Below are 18,878 nucleotides of genomic sequence, written 5' to 3'. Positions count from 1 at the left end.
AAGTAGGCCAATGACTACAGAACCACATTTGCTGGCTAAAATAGCAGCAGATTAATGCACAGCCTCTGTGCCCAAGAAAAACAACAGGGCACAGTGTCTCTTCGCAGCAATTGAAACCCTAAGACAGTGGCCCTAGTGAAAATGCCTAGTAATAGGGAATAAGGATCCTGAACTCTCCATCTTCTGTAACCAGGCAAGTCTTCCAGTGGAAGGATTGGGACACCAACCTAGCTACAAAACCTTTGAACTACAATTTGTCCTGGCTACAAGATGTGCTGGGGTAAAGGTGGTACAGAAGTTGTGGGAGTGGCCAACCAATGGCTGGTCCAACTTGTGACCCAGGCCATGAGAGGAAGCCCATGCCTGACAATGTATGGAGGACAAGGAACCAGAGTCTAGATAGCCCAGAGACCTAGGATAGGACCAAAGGTGACTGGGAGGGAGTCAATGAAATGATTCCTAATGATATTCTGGTATACTTGTAGACTAGAGCCTAGCATAATCATCATCAGAGAGGCTCCATCCAGCAACTGATGAGAGCAGATGCAGAGACCCACAGCTGAACATTAGGTGTAGCTTGGGGAATCCTGTGCTAGATGAGGAGGTACGAGCTAGAGTGGTCAAAAACACCACAAGAACATGGCCCACAGAATCAACTAACCAGGACTCATAGGTGCTCACAGAGATTGAACTAATTAAGGATCCTATATGGGTCTGACCTAGGTCCTCTGCATATGTTATCCTCTCCTTGTAGAACTACTAAAGTGGGAGTGGAGGTTGTCACTAACTCTTTGGCCTGCTCAGGGGACCCTTTTACTCCTACTGGGTTGCCTCATCCAGCCTTAATATGAGGGGATATGCCTAGTCTTATTGTAACTTGACATGCCATGTTTGGTCTATAGCCAAGGGAAGCCTGCCCTTTTCTGAAAGGAAACGGAGAAGTGAATCTAGGGGAGAAGGGGGTAAGGGAGGGATTGAGAGGAAAGGAGGGAGGAAAGGCTGCTGTCAGGATGTAATATATGAGAGAAGAATTATTTTTTTTTCTTTTTTTTTAGATTTATTTATTTATTATGTATGTGGTGTTCTGCCTGCATGATTGTCTGCAGGCCAGAAAAGGGCACCAGACCTAATTACAGATGGGTGCTGGGAACTGAACTCAGGACCTTTGGAAGACCAGCCAGTGCTCTTAACCACTAAGCCATCTCTCCAGCCTGAAGGGAATCAATTTTTTAAAAAAGACTATTGCTAAATCAGGATTCACAGTCCTGATATCTGAAGAACAACCAACCAGGGCAGCAGAAATTCTTTTGAAATCTCTCATGCCTGCACAAAAAAGGATTCATCAAGACACCAAGCCTGTAATGAACATGATTTATTCTCCTTTCCTGTGTCATTAGCATTCTAGTAACTGGGAAAGTTTTTTCTCGTGCATGGGAGTCCACAGACTGGAGAAGAAGTCTGGGTCCCACATCACAAAATTCTCAACGATAGAACAGAAGCACAGCTGCTTCAGTTATCTCCCGGCTACTGCTGTACCCAATGTGAGTTCCATATCCATTCCAATCAAATGCAGAGAAGTCTCCACACTGCCGAGGGTTACCTTCTGGGAAGAATCCTCCTCCACCAATGCAGCTCTGGAAAAGAAGAGAGAGAGGAAATAGCAATGAGAGGTCAGTTGGTGATATGGTCCAGATATGAAGTGTCCTCCCCAAAGGTGTTATGCACTGAAAACCTGGTCCCCAGTGTAAGTAACATCCAGAGGCAGGACTTTGGGGAAGGCTTGAATATAAGGACCCTGCCTTCATCAATTGGCTAATCATTGATGGGTTCACAATTTTGAATTGACTATTGGGAGATGGTAAAGCTATGAATGGGGGTTAGGTATCTTGTTAGAGGAAACAGATCACTGGGAAAGGAAGTGTAATGTGTCAGGCAAGAAAGGAGCATGTGCTTTCATGACACAAATGTACCTCTGTGGAAGCAGAAGTTAGAGGATAATCTCCAGGTGTTGTTGGTCCTTGACTTTCCACCTTGTTTGAATCAGGTTCTCTTCGCCACTGTTTTAGCCATCTTAGCTGACCTAAGATATTTGGGAGGGCTCCCTGCCTGTCTCCCATCCTTCTCTGGGGAACACTGGAATTATGGACACCCCCACTACTGTGTGCAGCTGATCACCAGACTTGCACCCCAAGTTCTTTACCCACTACACGATCTTTTCACCCACAAAGAAGCATGATTTTGAAGGTGACTTGCCTTGGCCTTTCATGCTGTTTCTCAGCTTCCTGGCCACCATTCACTAAGCCACACTGCTCTGATATGCCCTTCGGGTAGAATGTTTCTGTCTCACCATAGATCTAACAACAATGGAGCCAACTGACCACTGGCTAAAATCTCAGAAAGAATGAAACTAAACAAGACTTTCCCCTTTTAACCTCTTTCTCTTGTGTATGAATCAGAGAGGCAGAAGGCTGACTATTACAGCTGATGAACCCAGACACACCTTAAAAGCCAAATTCAGTGAACTCTTAGTCCCTCTTCAGACTCTCCATTGGCGGTATCATTCTGTTTGATCCATAAAACATCCGTCCATTGGCTTTAGTGGCATCACTGTCTCTTCCCGACTTTCCTTTAACTTTTCTGAATCTTTGTTCTCAGGTTCCCAGGCTAGACTTTTCCTTCATGAATTCCTTAAGCACCACTTCCCAGAGGACACATGCTCCAGTTCTTGTAGCTTGTGTCACCCTCTGCCTTCGGTTAACCGACTATTCACTGATAGCTCAAACTGTCAATCTGCAGTCCAGATGTTTCTTTAGCTAATGATCTTAAATCCATCTGCCACTCGAATCACTATTTGGACATTTCAAGCTCCACATGAAAAACAAGGTTAGCTACAGCCATGTGCCACTTAACAATGGGCATTTATTGTAATAAATTCATTGGCTGTTCTGACCACAGTGTAAAAATCACAGGTTATCCTCAAACAATCTAAAAGCACTATGATGTTTCTAGGCAGTACCACCACATGAAACCACTGCCATCTATCATTCCATCACTGGCCAAAGCATGTAGCAGCATATGAGTGTAAATTCCTCCTTGATTCCAAACCTGGTCTTCATTCAGACATTGTGACTTAATAAATGATATCCATTGACTTTGAACTTGCTGTTTCCATGTCGTAACCTCCCAAGTAACAGAATATGTTCTGTCACACCAAGAATTATTAGTGTGCTATTACAGAGAAATATGATTATAGGCAATGATAGTATGTTGCAGACTTCAAAAGCTAGAGGAAATCAATTGGAATGTTTCCACCACAAGGAAACGCATGTTTGAGAGACAGACAGGCTTAACCTGATGTAAACATTGCATGATCTATTTGTGTATTGACCCATCACAGAGCATCCTATTAATGTATAATTTTATGTTATTAGTTAAGTAAACTTAATTTTAATAAGATTTTTTAAATGGTATTCACTCACCCAAGTGAAAACCATAAAGTTATCCTAGACATCTCTTCCCATTCTATGTATTTGTCTGGTCTCAAATTTTAAATCATCAGTGTTCATTGGCCGCATACACAGGTACTGCTCTACCTCATGCTTTCATTTGGACCCTGGAAACCACCTTGCTTTGTGCTTAGTCTTTCCCGAACTCAAATCTGACTTTGTGCTATCAGTGCCATCTTAACACAAAGATGATGAAGTTAGTCTTCCTCTTTAAAATGTGTCGATGGCTCCCATCATTTACATGCAGTACAAGCTCACTAGAGTAATGTAAAGGTTTCTTCTTGATCTAGTTCCTGTTAACACTTCCTAAATCAGCTCTTGCCTCTACCCTATATCCATCTATACAACAAAACTAAAACACAGCTTGCTCTTCCTCAATACCACAAGTTACCTGAAACACTGGAAAACTGGAATACGCTGTTCACTCACCCTCAATTGGTCTACACCATAAGCTTCTGTACATCTTCCAAGACTCAACTCAAAACTACCTCTCCTATAAACTGGGTGTGCTGTCACAGGCCTGTCATGCTAGCACTGGGGAGCTAACGACAAGAGGATCAGAAGTTCAAGGTCATCTTCACTGCATAGTGAGTTTAGAATCAACCTAAGATATATGAGACCTGTCTCAAAAACAAAATCCCTTTCCTGCAGTCAGTACTCTGCCATTCCCATTGCTCAGTGTAGCCCCTAGCTATCATTTGTTTGTTTGTTTGTTTTGTGCTTTGCTTTCTTTTGTTTTATGGCACTAGGAACCATAACCCAGGGCCTTCTGCATGTTAGGCAAAAGTTTTACCACTAAGCCATAACCAAGCGCCTTAGTTTATATTTCTATTGTACTTTAAACATATCAGATAGCAATTACACACTTGTGTGAATGTCTAACCTACTAAGTGCTAGCAAGGTACATGGCATGGCATGTCTCCTGTACCATTACAGTGTAGGTGCTCAAACGAGCTACGCTAAACAGTAAGCGAATCACACGCTAGCACCTGTGCACACCGCGTTTCATATTCTTCAGACATGACTGAAAGGTGAATAGGAACCAGATTTTCACAAGGAGACCTTCCCTTTCATTATCTCCATCACTCTCCATCACAATCAGGGGGCCTCCTTATAAATAAATAAATAAATAAATAAATAAATAAATAAATAAATAAATAAATAAATAAATAAACAGAAGAATCTAATGATCTCAGGCTTAAGGGAACTGCAGTGGAACTGAGTGCACCTGATCTTGCTGCAGTCAGTCTACACGACATCTTCTAACCAGAGAAAGTGCCTGTGATAGGGAGGTGGAGAGCCTGGGTGAGGTCTACCAGATGTCCACAACTCTTCTAGTAATCCTTCCTCACAATAAGCATCTGTACAAACCCTGGAAAGGATCATTTTACTCTGAAAGCTAAACCCTGGGTGGAGAATGACAATACCTAGGGACTCTCTGACAGTCTCAGCCTCCAAAGGCTTCCACAGACTTCCTGAATATAAATGTCACCCTGACTCCAAGTAATTTAGTGTTTTATCCTAAAAGCTAAGCAAACAGCAACAGTGCATCAGAAGTTGTAACATTGACTTTGGTCTTCAACCAGACAGGATATTTGTATCTAGACAGAAGTTCTGAACCCTGAGACCATGCCAGTTATAAGGAAAGGTCACACTCTCACACACATGCTCACACTACCATGAGAATCTCATATGCTCAACACACACTGAAAAACTCAGTCTAACCACAGGCCCCCTTGGTCCCTAATCAGACTCATGAGTTTGGAGTTAGAGAAATGGCTCAGCAGTTCAGAGCACTTGCTGCTTGTGCAGAATCCAAGTTCAGTTCCCAAGCACCCATGTCAGGCATGTCAAAACCATATGTAACTCCATTTCCAGGAAATCTAATACCCTCTTCTAGCTTCCAAGGTTACCTGTACTCACATGCACATACCTGCACACAATCACACAGGTATATACACAATTTAAAAATATTTTTTTAAAGACTCACAGCTTCAGAATTACATCCAGTGACCTTCATGCCAGCACACAAAGCACTGGCTGCTCTCTCGTTATTAAACACTCTGAACTGAACAAATCCTGCAGTGAATTCCTCTGCAAAGAAAAAGTAGAAAACAGCATTCAAGAAAGATTCTAGAAATCCTTGTCGTGAGGTCAATGCAGAGATTGTCAGTGCCAGGAACAGATTCTAATTCAAGACATTAGAAAAACTGGGTGGAGTCTAACACTATCATGACCAATGCCTGAAACATCCCAACCACAAAGGTAGATAACAGGAGACTTTTCCAAATCTCAGAGTCCAAGAGTGAGTCTTCAAAAAGACCCTAGTCTGCGGAAGGCTTGTATGAAGAAATTTAGTAACCCGGGAAGATCACACTGACAACCTCCAGTGGACCATCACAGTAGGTAGCAAGTATATTGACTCTGGTCCTATCACACTTTCCTTGTTCCTTTTCATTTTAAACTTTTATATGCCAAGAATAAAGAACAAGAGTTTTAACATGGCACAGGCTCAACCTCTATGAAGGGTTTGTGCTGCTGTGGGATAATGCTCTTGTACACTGGTTTAATAAAATGCTGATTGGCCAGTAGTCATGCAGGAAGTATAGGCAGGGCAAGCAGACTAGGAGAATTCTGTGAAGAGGAAAGGTGGAGTCAGAGGTCATCAGCCAGACACAGAGGAAGCAAGATGACCAGGCAGAACTGAGAAAAGGTGCCAAGCCACATGGCTAAACACAGATAAGAATTATGGATTAAGCTAAGTATAATAGCTAGTCAGTAATAAGCCTGAGCTAATAGTTGAGCAGTTATAATTAATATAAGCCTCTGAGTGATTATTTTATAAGCAGCTTCGGGAACGCAGGCCTGGCAGGACCAGAGAAACCTTCCAGCTATAATGTGCCACCTTGGATTTTTTTTGTTTGTTTGTTTGTTTGTTTTTTGAGACAGGGTTTCTCTGTGTAGCTTTGGAACCTGTACTGGATTTCGCTCTGTAGACCAGGCTGGCCTTGAACTCACAGAGATTCACCTACCTCTGCCTCCTGAGTGCTGGAATTAAAGGCGTGTGCCACCACCACCCAGCTGTAGCCACCTTGGATTTATATTAAATAACAAGATAGTCACCCCTCACATAGAAATAAAACTCTATTTTTTGTTGTTGTTCTACCCGGTTTTGTTCTATTGTTCTGCCCCTTGCATGTGAACCTGGTCTGTTCCTAAGAAATCATTGGATGATATCAATGTTGCTAGAATTGATTCCATTGCCAAGTTTCCCCGGGGCAAATGCACACTCTCCTGCTGATGTCCTGTGCTGTCGGGCAAACTCCTGGACCTTCAGTGATCCAATCTCCTAAGCTGTAAAATGGGTTAGTAAGAGTTGAGAGATCAAAGGCAAGCAATTGAATGAAGTGAAACAAACACATTTATAGAAGAGAAACAGGCTGTCATGGATGGTAAATGAGAGTTATCATAACTTAATTTATCACATGTCCTGCAGAGGGTTCAGAGAAGCATCAGAGACTCACTCTGGCCAAGTGGGGAGTAATAAGCGGCTGTCTTCTGAGCGTCACCAAAGTCATAGACCACAGGTATTGCTGGGCCATTGTCAGTCCAACACTTCCCAGCTCCATATTTCACCGGGAACTTCTACAAGGAACAAAAGAAGCCCCTGGGTAAGGATGGCAGCATTGGCACTCACAGGAACACTGTCCTGCATGGAGAAGCACAGCAAGTGTCCAGTGACTGGGATTGTTCCAAACCAGTCAGATAAGAAAGAATCCTTTCCTTGGTCTGTGTCTCTCGGACACTCTAGACCTTCCCCCTTTTCTCTTCTCTTTGCTCCCCCTCCCTATTTCTCTCTTTCCCACACATCCCTACCTTTGCCCTCCTTGGCTCATTACACTTTAGAATAAGGGAAAATGGAATACAGCCCACCCAGCCTCAAACACCTGCCTCTTTCTAAACCCCTGAAAAGCAGCCTCAGCCAGCAGTCTCCAGTACCTGGTAAAGGCCAAACAGATTATGGCCCAGGTGCTGCAGGAAGCCAGTGAAGGTGCGGTACCTCAGCAGAGAACTGTCCCTCCAATTGTGCAGGGGGCTCTTGTTGGGCACATGCCAGATACCCAGGTTCTCAGCCTGGATGTCGAAGTAGCCAGGGTTCTGGAAAAGAAACCAACACTGAATCTGACCAGGCCAGGAGATTTCACCAAGCAAAGACCTACATTCACAGTTGTCAGCAGAGCTGATATCTCTGGGCTCCAGGTGGACACATGACCAGCAATGCTCAGATACTCTAATTTACAAAGACAATGGTCCAACCACCTACTTAACCTAAAAGTCTACTTGGTAGGATGTTAAGATTCAAAATAAGTGTTTTTTTACTTCCTCAGCCCTATGTTGAAGGGCAACCTTCCAACCCTCTCCCAGGCATGCTTGAGCTGCACTCACATCCTCACCCTTTCCCAAGTGGCCACAGAGTGTACCAACCTTGTAGTCATCACTCGTGGCCCCCTCTGCAGACCCGAAGGTGTTGTAGTTGGCCCAGTTGCCATCCCCCTCTGGGTAGTCGATTCTGTTGCCTTGCTGACTGGACCAGCGATCGCCCACTGTGCACTTCCCGCCCATGTTGTTCTCATGCACACTGGCCACCAGGGTCCAGCCACCACCTGCAGTGGTCATGTCACAGAAGGTCTGGTAGATGACACCATTCTTCGTGCGGAGGAAATAGAGGCCATCTGTGGAGAGAACCAGTCCACAGTCCTGTGTGCAGGCTCGTTGTCCATCTCTGCTCCATAGGCAGAATGACTCCAGGAAGTATAACCATGGCTAATGCCTCATATCCTGAGTGTCCTATTACAGATGTCCCTGGGAATCTGCATGAGTTCAGAAAGCCATGCTTCTGTGACTGAGGCTGAACACAGAATTATCCAAACTGACAGTGATTTATTTCTAAAGTAAAACATAAATATTATCAAAGGACTTTGCAACTCCACTCAGCAAATACCCAAATAACTAGGAACAGGACCTCAGCTATGTACATTCATGTTCATTGCAGCTCTGGACCCAAAACCCGAAAGGAAGAAACAATCCAAGTATTTCTCTTCAGAAAAAGGAATAAGCAATATACTGTGTTGTCTAATATACAGACTATATATTGTGTACATTCCTATATATCCAAGAGATCAAAAAGAATGAAGTGGGCTGGAGAAATGGCTCTGTGGTTGAGACCAAGCACTGCTCTAGCAGAGAACTTGAGTTAGGTTCCCAGCACTCACACTTGTCAGTGTACAAGTGCCTGTCACTCCAGCTCCAAAGGACTAGATGGCCTCTGCTGGACTCTGACGGTACCTGCATACCTGCATATATATATATATATATATATATATATATATATATATATATATGCCCACACAGAGACATGTACATCTAAATAATAATAATAATAATAATAATAATAATAATAATAATAATATAAATACTCTTAAAATAAATTAAGTATTCCTCAACACATATGAGCCTTGAAGTATGCTAATAAAATAAGGCAGATTACCCATATGAGGTAACAAGAATTGACATATTCATAGAAGTAGTAAACAGAACAGCAATTCATAGGGAACATAGGAATTTATTACTCTGTGGCTGCATAATTTCTATTTAAGGAGTGAAAACTTTCTGGAGATGGATAGTGGTCATCCATACCATTGTGAAAGTCATTCTTGACTCTGAAAACCCTTCAAATTGGCTAAGTGGCAATTTTTATCCATTATGTACATTCTATCACATTTTCTATATCAAAAAGAAAAGGTGTTCCAAAGGACAAAAACCTGATTTCCTAACTGGATTATTTGTTTTATTTTTGAGACAGGGTCTCCCCAGGCTGCCTTGGAGCTTTCAATCCTCTGCTTTGGGCTCCCAAGTGTTAAGATTACATTGTGTTCTTTAAATGCTTCATCACTCACCTTGTGCACTAGTTATCTCCTGCTTGATTTCCTTGCAGCTTCTGAACAGAGAGGAAGATCCAGGATTGGCCCATCTGTTGGTATCCAGGTTCTCTTTAATGAGAGAAGATGCAGAATTTCATTCTTATGTGACACCCAGACTCCCCTTGTCATTCATCCTAAACTCATTCCATGATTTCTCAAAGCCTCACTATGAAAACCAACAAGATTTGTAACTAGGAAGAAAGACAAGAGATTTGAAGGCTTGAAGAACTTTTTGTCCAAAGTCCTGAAAAAGGAGAATAAAGTGAAGTCCAGCTCTGTAGTAGAAAAATGCAGGGAGCCTAATGTGCCTGAAGCATGGGTATTAAGGTTGACAGTGCAGAGGCTTGACCAAGAGACCCTGGAATAAAAAGTCTTGCAAACTAGCCTCAACTCTGCAATGTCCTCTGAGAACCTAAAAAGGTAGAAACAAACAAGAACTCTGGAGTCAGAACTACTCAGGTGTAACTAGCTCTATGTTTACAAGTCAAATAATTTTGGATTGTATTTACTGCATCTGAACCTCAGTTCCCTAGAGCCTAATATTGAGCTGACAAAGACTACCATGTGTAGATCAATTAAGATGGCATTTAGGGACTTTCCTTTCCTGTGGGATATCTTTCTGTATGCTGTGAATATGTGTTGCTCTGATTGGTTGATAAATAAATCTATATCGGCCTATGGCAAGGCAGCTTAGAGGCAGGCAGAAAATATAAGCAGATAGACAGGAAGAAGAGAGGACAAGAGAGAGACGCCAGCCTGCCACTCAAGGAACAACATGCCAGCAGATTAGTAAAGCCACAGAACACATGGCAAAACATAGATTAATAGCAATGGGTTAATTTAAGATATAAGAGCTAGCTAGCAAGAAGCTTGAACCATAGGCCATCCAGTTCATAATTAATACAAGCCTCTGTGTGTTTACTTGGGTCTGAGTGGCTGCATGATCAGGCAGGACACAGGAAAACTTTTGGCTGCATGCCTTTTTCCTTAAAACAACAGTGAAGATGAAATAAACATTTTAAAACAACGGTGAGTTCTTGTAGAAAGCAGAACTGAAGACAACATTCTCTGGACACAAACAAGACCATTCACTTGGTATTGAAACCCTAAAGCAAAGGTCCTAAGCATAGGGAGTGACTAAGGACAGGACACAATTCTTGCAGAAGTTCCTCACAAGTAAGCTACACACAAGTAAAGAATCTGGAACAGGACTTGTCTCAGCAATCTCTCTGCCACAGACCATTTCCTTCAAGAGACAATCAGCACCCAGCCTACATCTCAAAGGCATCATCTCTTTGGGGGATGGACTAGGTTTTGTTTGTATGTCCAGGTATATATATATATATGTGTGTGTGTGTGTGTGTGTGTGTGTGTGAGAGAGAGAGAGAGAGAGAGAGAGAGAGAGAGAGAGAGAGAGGGAGGGAGAGGGAGACAGAGAGACAGAGGTGGGAGGAAGAGAGAGAAATCCACAATTAAAGAAAAATAGGCCTTTAATTTGTTAGAGAGTAGGGGTGGGGGACAATTGGGAAATGTTGGAAGGAAAAAAGGGTTATGAAAATAATACAATTATATTTAATTTCACAAAGTTTTTTTTTAAAGACATGATCAGCTGAGCCGTGTGAAACATGTCTCTAAACCCATCACTCAGGAGGTAGAGACAGAGCCAGGCAGATCTCTGAGTTTGAGGTCAGCCTGGTCTACAGATTGAGTTCCAGGACAGCCAGGGCTACAAAGAGAAAACATGTTTCGAAAAACAAACAACAGTTAAAAAAAAAAAAAAAAAAAAAAAAAGCATGACCTCTGGCCCTCAGAGACCCAGGTCCTGGAAGCAACCCAGTCTAGTGCTGACTGCCTCTAAAGCTACAGGTGGCCTGAGAAATCTGGGGTCCTGTAGCAAGACTCACGTGCCGTGCACCCTCTGGTGGCCAGGATGATAAATAGCAGGAAGCTGAGTTGGGTCATGGTCACCTAGAGAGAAGCAAGACAAAGGTCACTCCATCCTGACCATATTTTCCCCTTATCCCAGTCTCAGCTCCTACCTTCAACTACTCAAAGGCCCCTTTCGCTTTATATAGCTCAGACCATTTTGGCTGTAACAGTGACCTGAGCCAAAATCCTTTCCCATCTGTTCCACAAACAGCAACCACCTCCCTTCTGTACCTGACGGGAGCTGAGAGTCGCTGAGTAATGAGACAGAGCTTTCTCTGCTGAGGCTCCTGCTTGCGTGAGGTTGAGGCTCCGGTCCTTTTATGGGGAAAGCCCAGTGGGCCATAAGCTTACCTTCTGGCAGGCTGCCCAGCGTAGAGAGAGCATCTGTTTATTGTAGGGTAATTCTGAGATTAGCAGGCTCCAAAGAACAAATATTAAGCGTGGTTTACTAGTATCATTCTCAGATTCCAAAAAGTGATGTTGGGTTTGGTATACAATTTGTGCGTTTCCTGTAAATTAGTATTTTTCTTTAAAAAGAAATTCTAACATCTACCATAATCATCATTCACAGGTGTAGCCGGAAGATTTCCTGAGTCCCGCTTGGCCTGTGGTTGGGACAAATCTCTCCCACTCCCTCATCCTGAAGCTGCTTAGTCCCAAGTAAACACGCAGAGGCTTATATTATCTACTGGATAATTATCTACATGGATGGCCTATGGCTCAAGCTTCTCGCTAGCTAGCTCTTATAGCTTAATCCATTTCTATTTATCTATAAGCTGCCATGTGGCTTCGTGGCTTGCCGGTACTTTTACATCTTGCTTCTCCTGGCGGCAGCTCCCAGCATCTCTTCCGCCCCTCCTTTCCTCTTCCTGTCTCTCCGGTTGGAATGTACCGCCTAACCTATTCTTCCTCACCATTGGCCAAAGAGCTTTATTTATCAACCAATCAGAGTAATGCATATTCACAGCATACAGAAAGACATCCCACAGCACATAGGAAAGGGAAATTTTTTCCAGTGGTCTCCATTTTTTTTTTTTTAAGATTTATTTATTATGTATACAGCATGTATGACTGCAGGCCAGAAGAGGGCACCAGATCTCCTTACAGATGGCTGTGAGCCACCATGTGGTTGCTGGGAATTGAACTCAGGACCTTTGGAAGAGCAGTCAGTGCTCTTAACCTCTGAGCCATCTCTCCAGCCCCCAGTGGTCTCCATTTTTGAAACAAGGTCTCATGTAACCCACCCTGGCTCAAACTCACATATAGCTGAAAAGGACCTTGGACTCCAGATCATCCTGCCATTACCAAGTGCTGGAATTTTAGGTATGTGCCATCAATCCTGGCTAGAAAAAAAAAAAAAAAGAAAACATAAACAACATTGTGAAAGAATAATTTCAGAATAAATACAAACATTTGCTTGAATAAACCTAGTGGCATATAACACTAACTCTTTTGTCCTTAATTTTTTCATACCACAAACTAGTAAAATTTTACCGTAAACTGCATTGGGGATTATATCTATAGACACCATCTCTGATGATACTTCAAATGTACATCCCTTTCCCCCTGTTATTCTTCAGTTTTCAAATCTCCCCCCTTGGGCTATAATGGAATTATTCGACTTCTCCCCATAATACCTGACTTTATTTTATTACACAGCTAGCATTTCAGTCCTTAGGAAAAAAATTAAGTTTTGTGTCTAAGGCAGTGGTTCTCAACCTTTCTAATGCTGTGATCCTTTAACACAATTCCTCATGCTGTGGTGACCTCCACCCATAAAATTATTTTCATTGCTACTTCATAACTGTGATTTTGCTACTGTTATGAATCATAATGTAAATATCTGATATTTCTGATGGTCTTAGGTGACCCCTCTGAAAGGGTCATTCAACTCCCCACCCCCAGGAGTCACCACCCACAGGTTGAAAACCATTGGTCTAGGCAGATATTTTCTGTTTTTTAGGTGTAAAAGACTGGTTTACACAAGTCACTCAGGTATACTGAGAGGATAAAATAAAACAGGGGCATATGGTTTTCTTGGTAGAGTGCTTGCCTTGCGTTCAAAGCCCTGGGTTCCATCTCCAGCACTGCATAAACCAGGTGCGGTGGCACAAATCTGTAGCGCCAAGGTTTGGTACATGGAGGTGAGAGGGTAAAAAGTTCAAGGTCGACAGTGTCAACCAGTGTCATCCAACAGGACTGAAGCACATATTAAGTCACAGAACTGTGACAGCACACACAAGACGCGCATAAATTCAAGACATACAAAATCCCAGTATACCCCAGGCAGTGATGGCACACGCCTTCAAGGCCAGCATTCGGGAGGCAGGGGCAGGAAGATCTCAGATCTCTGTGAGTTGGAGGCCAGCCAGCTCTACAAAGGGAGTTCAAGGACAGCCAGAGCTACACAGAGAAACCCTGTCTTGAGGGGGGAAAAATCCCAACATAGACAAATGGAAGTGGGCACAAAATTTCACTGCCAACCAAGAAGCTATTTGTGGTCAATACGTGTTACAAGAGGTTGATACCAGTTCCCTCTGGATGGAATGACTCTGATATCAACCACACTCCAGAGTAGGCCACCTGCACAAAACCGACTCCATGGCTTTTGTGTGTGCCTGTTTTTGCTACAGTTTGGTGATTTTCATCTTTTTGATCCTGTGCACCCCACCCCACTACCTCTCTCTTTCAAATTTATGGTCTCTTTTTCTTTAGTTACTGTTACATACATGTATGTGTATGTTTGCATGTATTCCTAATACAGCTGGCTCAGTCTGCATAATGTTGCTTGTATTTACATGTTTTCAGGGCTCATCATTTGGTATTACATAGCGAATTGGTGTTCTCTTCCCTAGGGAAGACTATTTCTCCAGCTCTCAGCTGTCCTTAGTTGCCTGTAGTCCTTTGTCTAGGGTTGAGGCCTCATGAGCTTTCTCCCTTCTCTTCTACATTAGCATGTCTCTTGGTGCCATCCTTGTCCAGGTTATGTTTAGGCAATCATATTGGTAAGACCTCATGGGTGTAGCTCCTGGCATTTCTAGAAGAGTCTCACAGCAGTCTCCCCGTTCCTTTGACTCTTTTTTTATGTGTCTGGGTGTTTGCCTGGGTGTATGTCTGTGCAGTATGTGCATGCAGTGCCTTGCAGGATCAAAAAGGCATCAGATCCCCTGGAAGAGTTGTGAGCTTCCATGTGGGTGCTCAGAATTGAACCAGGGTCCTGTGGAAGAGCAGCCAGTGCTCTTAACCACTGGGCCATCTCTCCAGCCCCCTCCCTTGACTCTTACAGTATTTCCACCCCCTCTTCCACAATGAACCCTGAGTTGTGTTGCTGGTGTATTAGTTGGGAATGAATTCCACAACCCTGCATTTTGATTGGTTGTGGTCTTCTGCAATGATCTCTGTCTGTTGCAAAGAAAAGTGTCTTTGATGAGGGACGAGAACCTATCTGTGAATATAAGGACAAATATTTAGAATGAAGTTAGGGATTGTACTGCTTTAGTAAAACAGTGGTTATAGGTTCTCCTCCAAGATCCATGAACTCTCTAGCCCTGGATGTTGGTTAGGTTTCCAGTACCAGGCATAATTTCCCTCTTGTTGAGCAGGTCCTAAGTCAATTAGACAGCTGTTAGTTACTGCCAAAGTATATGTGCCACTTTCACACCCTTAGGGTTATTGAACCAAGCTAGTAATTGTTGTAGTTCACAGGCATCATAGCTGAGCAGAACTGTTGGTTCCTTTGGAAGTCTGTATAGTGCCTTCTGGTTCCATGGAAGTTAATCCTCAAGGAGGAGTCTCAGATCATAACCAGCTCTGGTTTGTTGTTGGTGGTGGTGTTTGGTGGTGGTGGTGGTGGTGGTGGTGGTGGTGGTGGTGGTGGTGGTGGTGGTGTATTGTTGTTGTTATTTTATTGTTTGGGGAGATTTTGTTTTGTGTTGTGTTGTGTTTTTGTGAGAAATAGAAAGAACATGAAGTTAGGTGGGTAAGGAATTGGGGAGGATATGGGAAAGCTTGGGAGAGGGGAAACAATATGATCAAAATATACTGTATGAAAATTTCAAAAAATAATTTTAAAACTACAATAAAAAAGGGCCAGTGTGATGGCACACACCTTTAATCCCAGCACTGGGGAGACAGAGGGAGGTGGATCTCTGAGTTAGTAAAGTGATGGCTATAGGTTATTGGTTATTGGTTATAGGTTATAAGTTATAGGTTATAGGCCAGCCTGATCTACAGAAAGAGTTCCAGGGAACCAGAGCTACACAAAGAAATGCTGTCTCAAAAAAGAGAAAGAGAGAGAGGGGGGAAGAAAAGAAAAGAAAAGAAGAGAAGAGAAGAGAAGAGAAGAGAAGAGAAGAGAAAAGAAAAAAGAAAAGAAAAGAAAAGAAAAGAAAAGAAAAGAAAAGAAAAGAGTGGGAGTGGGAGAAGAAATTCAATATCATCCTCAACTTCACAGAGTTTGAGGCCAGTCTGGGAAACACAAGACCTTGACTCTTAAAAAAAAATTGCATATGCACACAAAGAAAATATAAACTTCTTTTAGTATTTTTAAAATTGATCCCGGCAGGGTGGTGGTGGCACACACCTTTAATTCCAGCACTTGGAAGGCAGAGGCAGGTGGATCTCTGTGAGTTCAAGGCCAGCCTGGGCTACAGAGCGAGATCCAGGACAACTACCAAAACTACACGGAGAAACCCTGTCTCGAAAAACCAAAAAAAAAAAAAATTGATTCCAGGGGCTGGAGAGATGGCTCAGAGGTTAAGAGCACTGCTTGTTCTTCCAAAGGTCCTGAGTTCAATTCCCAGCAACCGCATGGTGGCTCACAACCATCTGTAGTGAGATCTTGTGCCCTCTTCTGGCCTGCAGGGGTGTGTGCAGACAGAACACTGTATATATAATAAGTAAATAAATAAATAAATCTTTTAAAAAAATTGATTCCTAGATGTGTTTTGTGATGTTTGACATATTTAGTGTCATTATACATCTTATTCTTATTGGTACATAAATCATAGAACAGCCTACAACTTTTTAGACCTAAGAGGACCGCCTTTTTAGACCTTAGGAGGACCACCTTCCTAGCCACCAGCATCTAGTCTCTGTGTCCCATTGATGTGTCCAAATGAGCCATTGGGCGCCATCTGTTGCTGGAGGGCTTCTCTCCAGGTTTCATCAAGCCCTGCAGTCCCACAATCCAAGCATAAAATAATCACTCAGATGCTTATATTACTTATAAACTGTATGGCCATGGCAGGCTTCTTGTTAACCGTTTTTATATCTTAAATTAACCCATTTTTATAAATTTATACCTTGCCACATGGCTGGTGGTTTACTGGTGTTTTTATATGTTGCTGGTCCTGGCGATGGTTGTAGTCTCTCTCTCTCTCTCTCTCTCTCTCTCTCTCTCTCTCTCTCTCTCTCTCTCTCTTGTTTCCCCAATTCTCCTCTCTCCTTGTCCCACCTATACTTCCTGTCTGGTCACTGGCCATCAGTGTTTTATTTATCTAGAGTGATATCCATAACACTACCTCCTACTTCCTCTGGTGTCTGTTCTTCATACCACCTCACCCAAACCTCACTGTCCTTGACTCCTGTTTTGTCCAGATTTGGGTTTTTTCAGCTGTGGCTAATAGAAATTTTATCTCAAACTGGCTGATTTTTTTGAAAGTGAATATATCACCTGATAAAATAATAAATCTAGAAAGAGTGATGGCTTCAGGCTGACTTGGTCGATGCAGCAGCTGTCTACATCCTTGGGTCCATAGTCTCATTTAGTCTCTACCCTAACTCATCCCCTGACTGATTTCAAACTGTTTGGCGATTGCTGTTCCAGGCATTACTGCAGAATGTGTTTTGTATAATGGAGAATGTCTCATCTCTCCCTGTGGCTCTTAACCCAGAGACCCGCCCCCACCCAGCATGCCTTTCCCCATTGGTTAAAAATGGGCGCCTACTGCACTATTGCAATGATGCTCCTCAGGGAACTGTCTGACTCAGTGGCCTAAACACTCTGGAATTATCTTCCTACAGTTCTGGAGAATTGGAATCCAAGGACAATGTGCCAGCAGGACTCCCCCTCCAAGGCTTCCCTGCCTGGCTTGGAGAGAGCCACCTTCTCACTGTGCTTTCTCACGGTCTCTTCTCTGTGTGCATGTATCCTTGATGTCTCCTCTTGTGCTCAAATTTCCTCTTCTATAAAACATACCAGCCAAGATCCAGTAAGAGAGCTCAGCATGTAAAAACACTTGCCACCAAGCTTGACAACCTAAGTTCAACCCCATGATCCTTACGTTAGAAGCAGAGAACTGATCCACACGAGTTGTCCTCTGACTTCCATGGGTGTGCCATGGTACATGAATACTCACATACATACATACACCCCTGTGTGTTCAAACACATAGAGAGAGAATAAATAAAAATAATAATTGTAATATACATATACGAAAAGTTTATTTATGCACACACATACCAGGGGTACTGGATCAAGACCCACCTTAGTTACCTTGTTTTTGTTTACTCGCCTTATTAAAAACCCAATATCTCATCACATTCTGAGCTGGTGAGGTGGGATTTCCACATAAAATTGAGAGGACCATAACTCACCTCAACATGTGTCAATTTCTGACTAATTTCTGGCCAAGGAAGTGAAACTGTCCCACTTGCCTTAAGCTAATCACCTGGACACGGGCCAGATGCTATGAGTTTTGTGACAAAGCCTCCGGCCTCTGTTTTGTGCCTTCCTTAGCCCTCTCCTGTCTCTAGTATTGGTCCACTAAACTCCTCTCCACGCTGGTGTCAACAGGAATCCTTATAAAATACAAGCCTTATCTAGGAATGATGGTCCACACCTGTTATCCCAGCATTTGGGAGATAGGGGTAGGATGATCCGGACTTCAAGGTCGTATTTGTCCACAGAGTGAGTTCAAAGCCAGCCTGGGGTACATGAGACCTTGCCATAAAAAAATAAAATTAAAAAAAAAAACTCACACACAAAATTATTGCTACAATCCCATTAAAAATGCTCCTGTCACCCTTCAGCTAAAAAAATAAATTCAAAGTCCATATTTTAGAGGTTATCAGTTATCTATTGTAACAAACCACTCCACGACTTAGTAATTTAAGACAGGACTCATTCCTTTTGTCTATGAGACCACAGTTTGAGTAGCACATAGAGGACATGGCTAGCTTCTGCTGTGTTATCATCTGCTGGGTCACTCCCATGCTTTCCCTCCCTTTACTGTCAGGGTGGGATTTTAGGGCTGAATCACTGTCACATCTGAAAGTAAAGCAGCCAATGGCTGGCGGTCAGTGCTGTATGACCGCACGGCAGCTGCTCTCTCCAGTCTTTCTCTTGCTCTCTTCGGAACCCGCGTGTGATGCAGATCAACTTCCTTACTCAGCAGAATAGAGTCAGAGATGTTAGTAGTGTGTCTGCAGAACCAGTGAGTGTGTTATACCTACTGTTGGC

General features: G+C 43.0%; 1 protein-coding gene across 1 annotated transcript; it reads right to left on the bottom strand.

The window, feature by feature from the left end:
* Positions 1–1,443: 1,443 nt before the first annotated feature.
* Positions 1,444–12,691, bottom strand: LOC102912293 (intelectin-1a-like). The gene is made up of 9 exons (XM_016008916.3): positions 12,677–12,691; positions 11,768–11,925; positions 11,392–11,455; positions 9,464–9,556; positions 7,992–8,239; positions 7,506–7,664; positions 7,031–7,151; positions 5,497–5,600; positions 1,444–1,634 (listed from the first exon to the last, which is right to left on the bottom strand). The coding sequence occupies exons 2-9, from the start codon at positions 11,798–11,800 to the stop codon at positions 1,482–1,484; spliced, it is 975 nt and encodes a 324-aa protein (XP_015864402.3). The 5' UTR covers positions 11,801–11,925; positions 12,677–12,691; the 3' UTR covers positions 1,444–1,481.
* Positions 12,692–18,878: the final 6,187 nt, after the last annotated feature.

This window comes from Peromyscus maniculatus, chromosome 11 (genome assembly GCF_049852395.1).
Source record: "Peromyscus maniculatus bairdii isolate BWxNUB_F1_BW_parent chromosome 11, HU_Pman_BW_mat_3.1, whole genome shotgun sequence".
In the NCBI taxonomy this organism is placed as follows: Eukaryota; Metazoa; Chordata; class Mammalia; order Rodentia; family Cricetidae; genus Peromyscus; species Peromyscus maniculatus.
Note: the sequence above shows the minus strand (reverse complement) of the source record. Positions and strands in the feature narration are given on the sequence as shown.

Coding starts and splice junctions, on each gene's coding strand:
- LOC102912293 (XM_016008916.3), bottom strand. CDS start 11,800: ATGCTCTCTCTACGCTGGGCAGCCTGCCAGAAG. Junction 11,456..11,767: donor GCTGGGCAGCCTGCCAGAAG/GTAAGCTTATGG, acceptor GCTTCTCTCTAG/GTGACCATGACCCAACTCAG. Junction 8,240..9,463: donor GGAGATAACTAGTGCACAAG/GTGAGTGATGAA, acceptor TTCTCTCCACAG/ATGGCCTCTATTTCCTCCGC.